At 40.9% G+C, this 14783-nt stretch overlaps 2 protein-coding genes across 5 annotated transcripts in view; one reads left to right on the top strand and one right to left on the bottom strand.

Annotated features, from left to right (window-relative positions):
* The window catches only part of LOC106054275 (tyrosine-protein kinase receptor torso-like), a 204034-nt gene that overhangs the window by 93715 nt on the left and 95536 nt on the right, over positions 1–14783 (top strand). The window lies entirely within an intron of this gene.
* Positions 11272–13392, bottom strand: LOC129926538 (uncharacterized protein K02A2.6-like). Its single transcript, XM_056031343.1, has one exon. The coding sequence runs from the start codon at positions 13390–13392 to the stop codon at positions 11272–11274; it is 2121 nt and encodes a 706-aa protein (XP_055887318.1).

The following is a 14783-nucleotide window of genomic DNA, read 5'->3' on the forward strand; positions in this document are numbered from 1 at the left end:
TCTTGGCATTCTGGTTTATTCCAAGATATTTATAAATAGAGGCGGAGTTCAATTCCTCGATGCCTTTAAATTCAATGTTGGTGTTCGTTGCCTTGCCCTTTTTAATGCTTATGATGCCACACTTATCCAGGCCAAAAGACATACAGATATCGTCACTAAAGCATTTTACCGTTTTGATTAAGGTGTGTAATTTTTGCTCGGTTTCTGCATATAGCTTTAGATCATCCATGTATAATAAGTGGGACACACATTTTGTACATTTAGTGTTTTTATTATTATTATTATTATTATAGCTTTTATATAGCGCTACTTTCATGCTTATAGCATGCTCAGAGCGCTTTGGGTCCAATCTCATTTGGCCAAACATTCTTCCTGTCTCTTGTATGACCAGGTGCTTACATGCAGCATATACTAATGATAAGTTAAGTTCATGATCTTAGAGCATACTCATACCTTCAGTGGGTTCGAATCTCTGAATCTATAGACTGAATTAGTCTGCTCTACATATTGACACCTCAGCTCCAAATGTCATGCCGTTATAGAAATTGTATGTTTAGCGACCTTGACAGCTAAAGACAACAATTAACTTTGGCCTGGTGCCATTTATTTCCCTGGCACAATATCTGAGATGTATTGGACATCTAAGCATGCTTTATTTTCTCACAATGAAATTAATGATGCCTTGAATCTCTCCACAAAATCTGCATAGCTACTGATTAATCGCCTAATAACATTTAACAATATTTATCACTACATAATATATTTAAACAAGGGCCCACAATAAGGACAATGATAAAGATGATTCATTTAAATATGTACAAGATATTTGATTTTCATCTTAAAAACTACATGCATTTACAATTAATTGAAAAAAAAAACACAACAACAACAGGGGAGGCTATATTTAGCAAGGGAGATGATTTTCTTTTCTTTATACGGGCTATATTTATAGCATTTCTGCAAGCGTTTAGATATATCCTAAATTAATGTTATAAAGTTATTTGTATTACGACATTTGCTGAAGGGTGAGGAAATGGGGTGCCTACGGCCGAGAGAAAGAAATAAAAATCTACCCTGTCAGCTAGTCCTAGGACAGATGAATATACATGCACAAAACTGTGGCAAACTCTGCCGCTCCAGAATAGGCTTGATCAGTCACTCCAGATCCTGCCCCCATCTCAAGACGTAACCAAAGCCAGTGACTCTTATGGGCGCATCCATTGTCATCCGAGACAAAATGAGCCATATAATATATATATATATATATATATATATATATATATTGACAAATCTAAAAACACGTGAATAAATTTATATCAATTTTACTAGAGACTAAACGTCCATAAACTACTTTTATTTTTATGTATAACGAAAAAGAAAGAGTGCATTTTGTGTATATACAATGCAAAGTTATCACCTAACAATATTAAATAATCAGTGTTTATCACTACCCATTTCACATGCAGCTTTCAATGTCTATATAATGATGATAAATTCTTGACCCTTAGGCAAGGACCTGCTCTTCTACATGCCTTTCACCCACCATCAATGCAATGATCTTTCGGTAGCAATCGTATGTCAGGGTGACACTGAACACTATCTGCACAGCAATCGGTCCATTAAATACATATGAAAATGAGCAGTGTATAAATAACCATAACATTAATATACCTCTGTTCCCTCCGGTATTATGACGTCAGACAGCCTAAAAATACAGTTATGTCGGCAACCCTTTATAACACTTACAAGTCTCTTTTGGATGGTTTGGGGAAAAGTGGTTGGTATAGTATTGTGATGGTTGTTATAGTATTGTGATGGTTGGTATTGTATTGTGATGGTTGGTATAGTGTTGTGATGGTTGGTGTAGTGTTGTGATGGTTGGTATACAATTGTGATGGTTGGTATTGTATTGTGATGGTTGGTATAGTATTGTAGTGGTTGGTGTAGTGTTGTGATGGTTTGTATAGTATTGTGATGGTTGGTATAGTATTGTGATGGTTGGTATAGTATTGTGATGGTTGGTAGTATGAAGTTCCTAGCGTCAGATATTTGGGCTGAAAATTTCCCAGTATCCTTAGCTTCGCCGATTGACTGACCTCTTCCAGTTAGATCTAGATTTAGAATTCAGACCTAGATAGACTAGAATTAAATGACTTGTTTTGTTAGGCCGCATCAATCCGGTTACGAATCATGATTTAACTCTTTCACTCTCGATCTACAGAAACCACATTACAATAGTTTAGCGAATTAGGTAGTTAGAATTTTTTAAAATAAAAAATTGACAACAGACTATTAAAATCAAGTTAGTGCAATGTATAGCATCGTACAGGGCCGGCATAGGCCCCTGTTTGGTGGGGGCCTCGCACAGGACAAAGAAATTATTTTTTTTTGTGAAAAAATTGCGAAACATAGATCAAATCTCATGCATAGCAAAACTCTATGGCTCTATGTCTACTAGCCTCTTTCTCAACATAGCAGAACTCTATGGCTCTACGTCTGCTAGCCTCGTTCTCAACATAGCAGAACTCTATGGCTCTACGTCTGCTAGCTTCTTTCTCAACATAGCAGAATTCTACGGCTCTACGTCTGCTAGCCTCTTTCTCAACATAGCAAATCTCTATGGCTCTACGTCTGCTAGCCTCGTTCTCAACATAGCAGAACTCTATGGCTCTACGTCTGCTAGCCTCTTTCTCAACATAGCAAAACTCTATGGCTCTACGTCTGCTAGCCTCTTTCTCAACATAGCAGAACTCTATGGCTCTACGTCTGCTAGCCTCGTTCCCAACATAGCAGAACTCTATGGCTCTACGTCTTCTAGCCTCGTTCTCAACATAGCAGAACTCTATGGCTCTACGTCTTCTAGCCTCGTTCTCAACATAGCAGAACTCTATGGCTCTACGTCTGCTAGCCTCGTTCTCAACATAGCAGAACTCTATGGCTCTACGTCTGCTAGCCTCTTTCTCAACATAGCAAAACTCTATGGCTCTACGTCTGCTAGCCTCTTTCTCAACATAGCAGAACTCTATGGCTCTACGTCTGCTAGCCTCGTTCCCAACATAGCAGAACTCTATGGCTCTACGTCTTCTAGCCTCGTTCTCAACATAGCAAAACTCTATGGCTCTACGTCTGCTAGCCTCGTTCTCAACATAGCAGAACTCTATGGCTCTACGTCTGCTAGCCTCGTTCTCAACATAGCAGAACTCTATGGCTCTACGTCTGCTAGCCTCGTTCTCAACATAGCAGAACTCTATGGCTCTACGTCTGCTAGCCTCGTTCTCAACATAGCAGAACTCTATGGCTCTACGTCTGCTAGCCTCGTTCTCAACATAGCAGAACTCTATGGCTCTACGTCTGCTAGCCTCTTTCTCAACATAGCAGAACTCTATGGCTCTACGTCTGCTAGCCTCTTTCTCAACATAGCAGAACTCTATGACTCTACGTCTGCTAGCCTCGTTCCCAACATAGCAGAACTCTATGGCTCTACGTCTTCTAGCCTCGTTCTCAACATAGCAGAACTCTATGGCTCTACGTCTTCTAGCCTCGTTCTCAACATAGCAGAACTCTATGGCTCTACGTCTGCTAGCCTCGTTCTCAACATAGCAGAACTCTATGGCTCTACGTCTGCTAGCCTCGTTCTCAACATAGCAGAACTCTATGGCTCTACGTCTGCTAGCCTCGTTCCCAACATAGCAGAACTCTATGGCTCTACGTCTTCTAGCCTCGTTCTCAACATAGCAGAACTCTATGGCTCTACGTCTGCTAGCCTCGTTCTCAACATAGCAGAACTCTATGGCTCTACGTCTGCTAGCCTCGTTCTCAACATAGCAGAACTCTATGGCTCTACGTCTGCTAGCTTCGTTCTCAACATAGAAGAACTCTATGGCTCTACGTCTGCTAGCCTCGTTCTCAACATAGCAGAACTCTATGGCTCTACGTCTGCTAGCCTCTTTCTCAACATAGCAAAACTCTATGGCTCTACGTCTGCTAGCCTCTTTCTCAACATAGCAGAACTCTATGGCTCTACGTCTGCTAGCCTCGTTCTCAACATAGCAGAACTCTATGGCTCTACGTCTGCTAGCCTCGTTCTCAACATAGCAGAACTCTATGGCTCTACGTCTGCTAGCCTCGTTCTCAACATAGCAGAACTCTATGGCTCTACGTCTGCTAGCCTCGTTCTCAACATAGCAGAACTCTATGGCTCTACGTCTGCTAGCCTCGTTCTCAACATAGCAGAACTCTATGGCTCTACGTCTGCTAGCCTCGTTCTCAACATAGCAGAACTCTATGGCTCTACGTCTGCTAGCCTCTTTCTCAACATAGCAGAACTCTATGGCTCTACGTCTGCTAGCCTCTTTCTCAACATTGCAGAACTCTATGACTCTACGTCTGCTAGCCTCGTTCCCTACATAGCAGAACTCTATGGCTCTACGTCTTCTAGCCTCGTTCTCAACATAGCAGAACTCTATGGCTCTACGTCTGCTAGCCTCTTTCTCAACATAGCAGAACTCTATGGCTCTACGTCTGCTAGCCTCTTTCTCAACATAGCAGAACTCTATGACTCTACGTCTGCTAGCCTCGTTCCCAACATAGCAGAACTCTATGGCTCTACGTCTTCTAGCCTCGTTCTCAACATAGCAGAACTCTATGGCTCTACGTCTTCTAGCCTCGTTCTCAACATAGCAGAACTCTATGGCTCTACGTCTGCTAGCCTCGTTCTCAACATAGCAGAACTCTATGGCTCTACGTCTGCTAGCCTCGTTCTCAACATAGCAGAACTCTATGGCTCTACGTCTGCTAGCCTCGTTCCCAACATAGCAGAACTCTATGGCTCTACGTCTTCTAGCCTCGTTCTCAACATAGCAGAACTCTATGGCTCTACGTCTGCTAGCCTCGTTCTCAACATAGCAGAACTCTATGGCTCTACGTCTGCTAGCCTCGTTCTCAACATAGCAGAACTCTATGGCTCTACGTCTGCTAGCTTCGTTCTCAACATAGAAGAACTCTATGGCTCTACGTCTGCTAGCCTCGTTCTCAACATAGCAGAACTCTATGGCTCTACGTCTGCTAGCCTCTTTCTCAACATAGCAAAACTCTATGGCTCTACGTCTGCTAGCCTCTTTCTCAACATAGCAGAACTCTATGGCTCTACGTCTGCTAGCCTCGTTCTCAACATAGCAGAACTCTTTGGCTCTACGTCTGCTAGCCTCGTTCTCAACATAGCAGAACTCTATGGCTCTACGTCTGCTAGCCTCGTTCTCAACATAGCAGAACTCTATGGCTCTACGTCTGCTAGCCTCGTTCTCAACATAGCAGAACTCTATGGCTCTACGTCTGCTAGCCTCGTTCTCAACATAGCAGAACTCTATGGCTCTACGTCTGCTAGCCTCTTTCTCAACATAGCAGAACTCTATGGCTCTACGTCTGCTAGCCTCTTTCTCAACATTGCAGAACTCTATGGCTCTACGTCTGCTAGCCTCGTTCCCAACATAGCAGAACTCTATGGCTCTACGTCTTCTAGCCTCGTTCTCAACATAGCAGAACTCTATGGCTCTACGTCTTCTAGCCTCGTTCTCAACATAGCAGAACTCTATGGCTCTACGTCTGCTAGCCTCGTTCTCAACATAGCAGAACTCTATGGCTCTACGTCTGCTAGCCTCGTTCTCAACATAGCAGAACTCTATGGCTCTACGTCTGCTAGCCTCGTTCCCAACATAGCAGAACTCTATGGCTCTACGTCTGCTAGCTTCGTTCCCAACATAGCAGAACTCTATGGCTCTACGTCTGCTAGCCTCGTTCTCAACATAGCAGAACTCTATGGCTCTACGTCTTCTAGCCTCTTTCTCAACATAGCAGAACTCTATGGCTCTACGTCTGCTAGCCTCGTTCCCAACATAGCAGAACTCTATGGCTCTACGTCTGCTAGCCTCGTTCTCAACATAGCAGAACTCTATGGCTCTACGTCTGCTAGCCTCTTTCTCAACATAGCAGAACTCTATGGCTCTACGTCTGCTAGCCTCGTTCTCAACATAGCAGAACTCTATGGCTCTACGTCTTCTAGCCTCGTTCCCAACATAGCAGAACTCTATGGCTCTACGTCTTCTAGCCTCGTTCTCAACATAGCAGAACTCTATGGCTCTACGTCTTCTAGCCTCGTTCTCAACATAGCAGAACTCTATGGCTCTACGTCTGCTAGCCTCGTTCTCAACATAGCAGAACTCTATGGCTCTACGTCTTCTAGCCTCTTTCTCAACATAGCAGAACTCTATGGCTCTACGTCTGCTAGCCTCGTTCTCAACATAGCAGAACTCTATGGCTCTACGTCTGCTAGCCTCGTTCTCAACATAGCAGAACTCTATGGCTCTACGTCTGCTAGCCTCGTTCTCAACATAGCAGAACTCTATGGCTCTACGTCTGCTAGCCTCGTTCTCAACATAGAAGAACTCTACGGCTCTACGTCTGCTAGCCTCTTTCTCAACATAGCAGAACTCTACGGCTCTACGTCTGCTAGCCTCGTTCCCAACATAGCAGAACTCTATGGCTCTACGTCTTCTAGCCTCTTTCTCAACATAGCAGAACTCTATGGCTCTACGTCTGCTAGCCTCGTTCTCAACATAGCAGAACTCTATGGCTCTACGTCTGCTAGCCTCGTTCTCAACATAGCAGAACTCTATGGCTCTACGTCTGCTAGCCTCGTTCCCAACATAGCAGAACTCTATGGCTCTACGTCTGCTAGCTTCGTTCCCAACATAGCAGAACTCTATGGCTCTACGTCTGCTAGCCTCGTTCTCAACATAGCAGAACTCTATGGCTCTACGTCTTCTAGTCTCTTTCTCAACATAGCAGAACTCTATGGCTCTACGTCTGCTAGCCTCGTTCCCAACATAGCAGAACTCTATGGCTCTACGTCTGCTAGCCTCGTTCTCAACATAGCAGAACTCTATGGCTCTACGTCTGCTAGCCTCTTTCTCAACATAGCAGAACTCTATGGCTCTACGTCTGCTAGCCTCTTTCTCAACATAGCAGAACTCTATGGCTCTACGTCTTCTAGCCTCGTTCCCAACATAGCAGAACTCTATGGCTCTACGTCTTCTAGCCTCGTTCTCAACATAGCAGAACTCTATGGCTCTACGTCTTCTAGCCTCGTTCTCAACATAGCAGAACTCTATGGCTCTACGTCTGCTAGCCTCGTTCTCAACATAGCAGAACTCTATGGCTCTACGTCTTCTAGCCTCTTTCTCAACATAGCAGAACTCTATGGCTCTACGTCTGCTAGCCTCGTTCTCAACATAGCAGAACTCTATGGCTCTACGTCTGCTAGCCTCGTTCTCAACATAGCAGAACTCTATGGCTCTACGTCTGCTAGCCTCGTTCTCAACATAGCAGAACTCTATGGCTCTACGTCTGCTAGCCTCGTTCTCAACATAGAAGAACTCTACGGCTCTACGTCTGCTAGCCTCTTTCTCAACATAGCAGAACTCTACGGCTCTACGTCTGCTAGCCTCTTTCTCAACATAGCAGATCTCTATGGCTCTACGTCTGCTAGCCTCGTTCCCAACATAGCAGAACTCTATGGCTCTACGTCTTCTAGCCTCGTTCTCAACATAGCAGAACTCTATGGCTCTACGTCTGCTAGCCTCGTTCTCAACATAGCAGAACTCTATGGCTCTACGTCTGCTAGCCTCGTTCTCAACATAGCAGAACTCTATGGCTCTACGTCTGCTAGCCTCTTTCTCAACATAGCAAAACTCTATGGCTCTACGTCTGCTAGCCTCGTTCCCAACATAGAAGAACTCTATGACTCCATGTCTACTAGCCTAGCTCTTATTCTCATCGTGATCAAGGTTTATTCGCGAATGTTTAGATCTACTTGTTAGACTACAGATGTTAGAAGACCATTTGTTTCTTCCTTTTGGTGAAGTGTCGAAACGTTATTTTCTAGCCTGGTGATCATGAATCGTCCATAAAGTACATACATGCCATCGGCGCTATATGACTAACTTATTTGTTCATCTTAATGGTTTGTTTTTCTATATTACCTTCGCCTAGGTCGTCCAATTAACTAAAGCCGGCCCTGCTGCGTGGCCGAGAGGCAAGAAACGCTTGATTACTCAAGAGACTGGGTTCGAATTACGATCAGATTTTTTTAAAAGTTGCTTTTGTGTAAAGGCAGCACGGAAATTCTGAAAATGTTAAGCAACTTTATTTCCTCATTGTGGACTAACCTAGAAGAAACGAAGCAGAAATATCTATTACTATGTTAAAACCAAATCTGATTTGTTGCTTTGAAGTCCATCTGGTGTTTACATAAATTAACCAAAAATTAAAGTATAATTACCAGCTAAGCCAAAAAAAAAAAAGTAAATTTTTAAGTTTACTTTGGGTTTAAAAACACGGCCACGTTTTGAGAGATACTTTTAATAATGTGCGATATTACCTTCACCTTGCCTTACCCTTAGTCTGTTGAACCGCTGGGTCGCCACATATTCATCTGTCGACCGTCATTCCCCTTTTCTCCTTGTCTTTTGAACTGACCAGAATGTCGTTCAATGACAGGCCCGTTCATTACAAAGATTATATCAGCTCGGTCTGTCTGGTAAAAAGTGTGTACACGTTATTTCTCCCACACCCATTCTCAGATCGAGCTGAAACTTCGCGTAATTGTTCATTGACATAGACATGATATGAAACAGTAAAAAAGGTAACCAATCAGACTGTTAATTACTGGAATTCATTATTTTGTTTAATTGCAACAAGGGAAATTAATACTTCAGTATTCATAGAAATGGCTAAGGGTTTAACTAGGGATTTGGGGGTCCGGGGGGGGATTGACCTCTTTGGGGGCCCCTTGCATTTTGACTTTCGACATATGACATGAGATAATGTACGCAAAAATATATAAGCCCAAAATCAAATTGGTTCAGTATATCAGTAAACTTAACAAAAAATAATCATTAAGACTCTTTTAATGAATAATACCGTTGTTTATTAGTTAAATAATGCACAAGTGACAAATCTCAATTGATATCGCTTCACGTCGTGCATTCTGTGCAGCAAAGAAATCTATAACATCATCTACATCGATACTTTCTAGTATTTGTGACTTCACTGACATTAAAGCCATGATAAGACTTTCTTGCGTCATTGTGCTCCTGAGATAGTTTTTGATGAACTTGAGCTTTGAGAATGATCTCTCACATGACGTAATGGAAGTGGTCTGAGGTAGCGGTATTTTGAGGAGGTTGCAAGGTTTGAGCACACGTAATTACCATATGAAGCCTGTTTCCTCAATATGTCTATTGGTGAGTTTATTACTGGTTGATGAAAAGTGCTCGTGCATCAATGACATCATTGAATAAAGTGATTTGCCATTTATTTCATCATACAAACAGGAAAAGTAGCGTGTCTTCATCTAACAGGTGTCTTGGTTCAAGAAGAAACCCAAAGGTATCCATTTTCTTTCCAGCCTTTGGAATCTGCCCTTCATCTCCATATGAAATCTGTCCAGCACTTCTGTCGCAACAAGTTTGAATTGCAGTTCTATTGACATTCCTACATTAGAACTCAACTTCCCATCAAGTCTTTTCTTTCTTCTGGTTGTTTTGATTACAGGGAATCCATAGTATTCACTACCTTCTTTTGCTTTTTCGATGGATTGGTTTTTGTCAGTTTCTCATCATTTTGCAGAAAGCATGAAAGTGTACTAATTTCTTCAGCAGCTTTCCGTATATGCAGTCCAGACTTTTGTAGTTTCTTTTGAACTATATTAATTGGGCGCAGGAGCTTTGACCAGAATTCCAGATAGGTAAAAAATTCTTAATTTTCCACTGCATGAAGAAGATTCTGTGCTAATATTATATGATATTACGTCATTGTTGGTTGTTTATGTTTTGTGCGAAAGCAAAAGTATTCAAAGCATACAAAAGTGGGAAAGATCCATATCTCGTTATGCTCGAGTATAGAAATACTCCGATAAGCGGACTGCCGTATTCACCATCACAACTGCTGACGAGTAGAAGACTCAGGGAATCATTCTCCCACTGATCCCAAACTATTGAAACCATCGGTAGCTGAAAATGCAGAGACATTACTCAACGAACGACAGATGAAAAGCTAAGTGAAATACGATGCAAAAGCAAGACTACCTAAAGATTATTCTGTCGGAGAGTTCGTCTAGGTCAAACATGGCAGAAAGCAGTTGTCATATAAAATATTCAGCACCCAGATCTTACATCATAAAGACAAACGATGGAAAAACATACAGAAGAAATCAACGCTTTTTGAATAAGAGTTTCGATGAAGACATCTCTGGGTACTATGATACAGATGGAGACAATGAACTGCAAACTGTTGGAACAAACGAAACAGACAGTTATAGACCAACGTCTAGAGAGTCCAGACAACCAGAAGTGGACGAATTGTTAAAGTTCCTAGTAGATATCACTCTTAAGAACTTTAAAAGGAAGGATGTGATAATAACTTCAAAAGGAAGGATGTGCTAATATTATATGATATTACGTCATTGTTTGTTGTTTATGTTTTGTGCGAAAGCAAAAGGATTAGATGGAAATAAAAAGAGAGTTTCCATTGGATTGAGGAAAGATGAATAGAGGGGTAATAACTGGAGTGTGAAGTTTAATTCTGAAATTATAGACGCCAAACCCGAATAATGGACTATTTGTAATAGACTAAACCAACACGAGCTTCAATAAACACAATGATTTTATTCGTCCATATTTATGCTCTTTACTCCAGCCACTTGTTCTCTATCCTCTGACTTCTTTTTACACACTGTCCCTGACACACTGCTGTTCACTCAAGCATGTACACTCAAGGTCCACTGGTCATTTCATACACAGGCACACACACTGCATTACCAGCCACGCAAAACACATACACTTATATCACATCTCCCTCCTTAAAAGCTTTGAGATATCAATTGACTATACAAATGATTTCTGTCTTACTATAAACAAATGAGTAAACTGAATACATGTTTAACACAACAGAATGTTCAATTGTTAATATTATCAATAGTAACAATATAAATTATAAAATGTGTAGTAAAAAAACAACAACAGTCTAGGTTTACAAATAGACATTAATTATATACAAATTGCATAATAATAAAAAGATATACATGTATCTAATTATCTGCGTCAGGGTAACGTACTGGTGGCCGAACTTGCCTACCATATCGAGTTATTACTGGCGGCGGATTGGTAGTGTTATCTTCTTATCTTATATAATACAGACGTTACGTTACTTCGCGTCCTACGCGTCATGCATGTTAGTCTGTTCCTGTTGCACACTTGTATCGCTCACGTTCTCTGGCTGTGTGGTTTGACCATTAATGACTGTCTCTGGGGTGTCCATTTCAAAAATATCAGGCATGGCCCTTGATTTTGTACATGTGTCTCTTAACATCCTTCTATTTCTTCGGTAAGTTATCCCATTCGGTATTTTTACCCAGTATGATCTCGGGGTCTCCGCTTCTGAGATGACCACTGCTGGTTCCCATAAATCACCAGGCTTCTTTTGCATCCACACTTTGCTCCCAGGCTGAATGTGTGGTCGCTCGGTGCGCCTCGCTGTTTTGTTGTAATATTTTGCTTGACTACTTTTTCTTGTTTTCCAAGCATTTTCTTTTTTGTCTGGGATTTGAGGTCTGAGATAGGCCTCCGTTGTCGGAAGATTTGTCCTCAGACGGCGGTCCATGAGCAGCCGTGCAGTTGAAGGTCCATCAGGGCATGGAGCATTTCGAAATTGCAAGATGGCCATATATGTGTCTTGACCCGACGTTCTAGCTTTATTTAGAAGCTGTTTCACTGTTTGTATGGCCCGTTCTGCCATACCATTAGATTGTGGAAATCTGGGGCTAGACGTAATGTGCTTAAATCCCCAGCTTTTAGAAAATTTCAGAAATTCTTGACAAGCAAATGAGGGTCCATTGTCACTAATTAATTCCCTTGGAATACCATGTCGAGCATATTGTGATTTCATATGTATGATCACATCTGAAGCTTTTAGTGTTGGGATAAGATGTATCTCAAAAAAATTACTATAGTAATCTACAAGTAGCATATAGTTTTTACCGAGATACTCAAAATTATCAGCTCCAATTTTTTCCCAAGGAAGTACAGCAGTATCATGTGGTAACAATGGCTCCTTTTGCTGGGACTTCTGGTGTTCGTTACACACTGCACATGTTGATACCATGTCTATAATCTGCTTAGACATTCCAGGCCAGAAGAACACCTCCTTAGCTGTAACAAGACATCTATCTCGCCCAAGATGACCTTGGTGCAGTCTTTGAAGCATTTCTTTTTGCAATACTTTTGGTACTATTAATCTTTCTCCTTTAAAAAGTAATCCATTGCTTTCACTAAGTTCTTCTTTAAATCCTGAATATGCTCGAATTTCTTGTGTAATTTCAGCTCTCTTGTTTGGCCAGCCTATCATAATATTATTCTTTAACAGCCTTAAAACAGCATCATCTGCAGTGGCCTGCTGAAAAATGTTCATATATTCATCTGACATGGGTAAACTATTGACGATCAGATGAACTTGTGCATCCCAGTCATCACTTGAGGGATATTTGATTGGAAGCGATGCTCTTGACAGTGTGTCTGGAATAGACATTTCTTTGCCTGGCTTGTATTCCAGCAGTATTTCATATTTCATTAGTCGAAGAAGCATCCGCTGAAGCCTAGGTGGTGTAGATGCCAAAGGCTTTTTGATAATCGCTTCCAAAGGTTTGTGATCTGTTTCAACCTTTATTGGACGTCCATACACATAGTAATGGAAACGTTCAACTCTGAAGACAATGGCAAGCATTTTTTTTTCTATTTGTGCATCTCGTTTTTCACAGTCTGTAAGAGAACTTGAGGCGTAAGCCACTGACCTTTCATTCTGCATTAATACTGCTCTAAGTCCCTCCCGTGAAGCATCCACAGACAACTTGACTGGCTGTGAAACATCATAAAAGGCTAAAACTGGGGCGGTTGTGATCAAACTCTTTAAATAATCAACAGCCTTCTGATGTTGTTCAACCCATATCCACTCGTTGTCTTGTTTAAGTAACTCTCTTAATGGGGCAGTTATTTCTGACAAGTTCTGTAAGAATTTACCAAGATAATTAATCATACCCAAAAATCTTTCTAGTTCCTTGCGATCTGTAGGGTATGGCATGGATTGTATTGCTTCAATCTTTGAGTCATCAGGCTTTATACCACTATCTGTAATGATATGTCCTACAAACTTGACTTGTCGTACTCTTAGGCTACATTTAGATGGCTTCAGTTTGATTCCTTTCCTTCTTGCTATGTCAAGAACTTGCCTAAGTCTATCATCATGCTCTTCTATTGTTCTACCTGCTATCAGTATTTCGTCCATGTATGTCTCAACCCCTTGTATAACGTCGAAAGCTTGGTGGAAACGTTTAGCAAATACTTCTGCAGAAGAGTTTAGCCCAAATGGTAGACGAAGGAACTTGTAGCATTATTAAGAATACCTTTTGGATCTTTTATACTCGATTCTGTAAATTTTGCTTCAAGGTTAATCAGTGTAGCCATAAAATACTCGCCATTTAAATCTATTATTAGTAAAAGTAACAAGATACCTGGAATTCGATGTATATCATGAAGTTTTATTCGTGGCAACAAAGTTTAAAATGTAAAACTAACTTTGTAAAACTAACTTTAAAAAAAAAACATTTGATCTCTGTGCGAAAAATATTTTTTAAATGTCAACAAAGTCAACGTACTGATAGACATAGATCTAGGTTTAGTCTTTGTGATAAATTTAATCCACCCGTTGACACTATTTGTCAATCAAATATATTAATTAATGAATTTACAAATAAATTTCGGACACCCATTTAGATCTGAATGGAAGACCTCAATTTCAAATTCTAATTTAAAGATTACATTTCCGGATTAAATGTAAATATGAAATTTTAAGACTTCCAAATAAAGTTTCATTTAAAAATTTAATAAGTTGATTTAATTTAAAGAATTAATTTGAAGATTCAATTTAAAGAGCTTTAATGGTGGCATCGTTACCCCATATGTGAAGGTACATTATTTGATCGTGATGGGGGCGTTACCAACAGAAGCTTTGAGTAAACGATGTTAAAAGGGGAGAGTAAACTTAATACTTAAAAAAAAAAGTTATACAAGGGGAGGAACTGCACATTTGCTGCCATATATGCCTATTTCAATATTGTAAAATTTTCTGGTTAAAAACAAAAGACTTTAAAGAAAAGTAAAGTTCCCCTTTCAGACCTTGTGGTCTATAGGGTAGATGATGTAAAGGTCTACGGTTTACGGTGGTGTTATGTGGCCAGCACAATGACCAACCGCCTTTACTTTTCCCCAACTAATGTCAGGTACCCTTAAGAGCTGGGTGGACTCAGCGGCGCCAAAAGATCTCGAAATTAAAAATAGAAGTCTTCACCAGGATTCGAACCCGGGACTTCCGGTTCGGAAGCCAAGCGCTTTACCGCTCGGCCACCGCGCCCCCTATTTATTAATTAACTAATTGGTTATTTTTTTTTATTGATTAATGTATTGTCTTTAACAAAGGAATAATTGTGACCCGAGTCTGGGAAGTTGGGGAAATAACAAGCAGAAGATTTGCACCAGGCAGAGTTGATATAAGCTTTGTAAATACTTTTGACTGACGGTGTGAGATCCACCCCCAGAAGAAACGAAAGCCTCACGTTTTGACAGAACTCACACCGCGCTAATAGTGTGCGTAAAATGTATTTTAACTGTTTGTAAGTC

Source organism: Biomphalaria glabrata, chromosome 1 (assembly GCF_947242115.1).
Source record: "Biomphalaria glabrata chromosome 1, xgBioGlab47.1, whole genome shotgun sequence".
In the NCBI taxonomy this organism is placed as follows: Eukaryota; Metazoa; Mollusca; class Gastropoda; family Planorbidae; genus Biomphalaria; species Biomphalaria glabrata.

Excerpts from the sequence above, each read along its gene's own strand:
- LOC129926538 (XM_056031343.1), bottom strand. The coding sequence starts at position 13,392 with ATGGACGAAATACTGATAGCAGGTAGAACAATAGAAGAGCATGATGAT.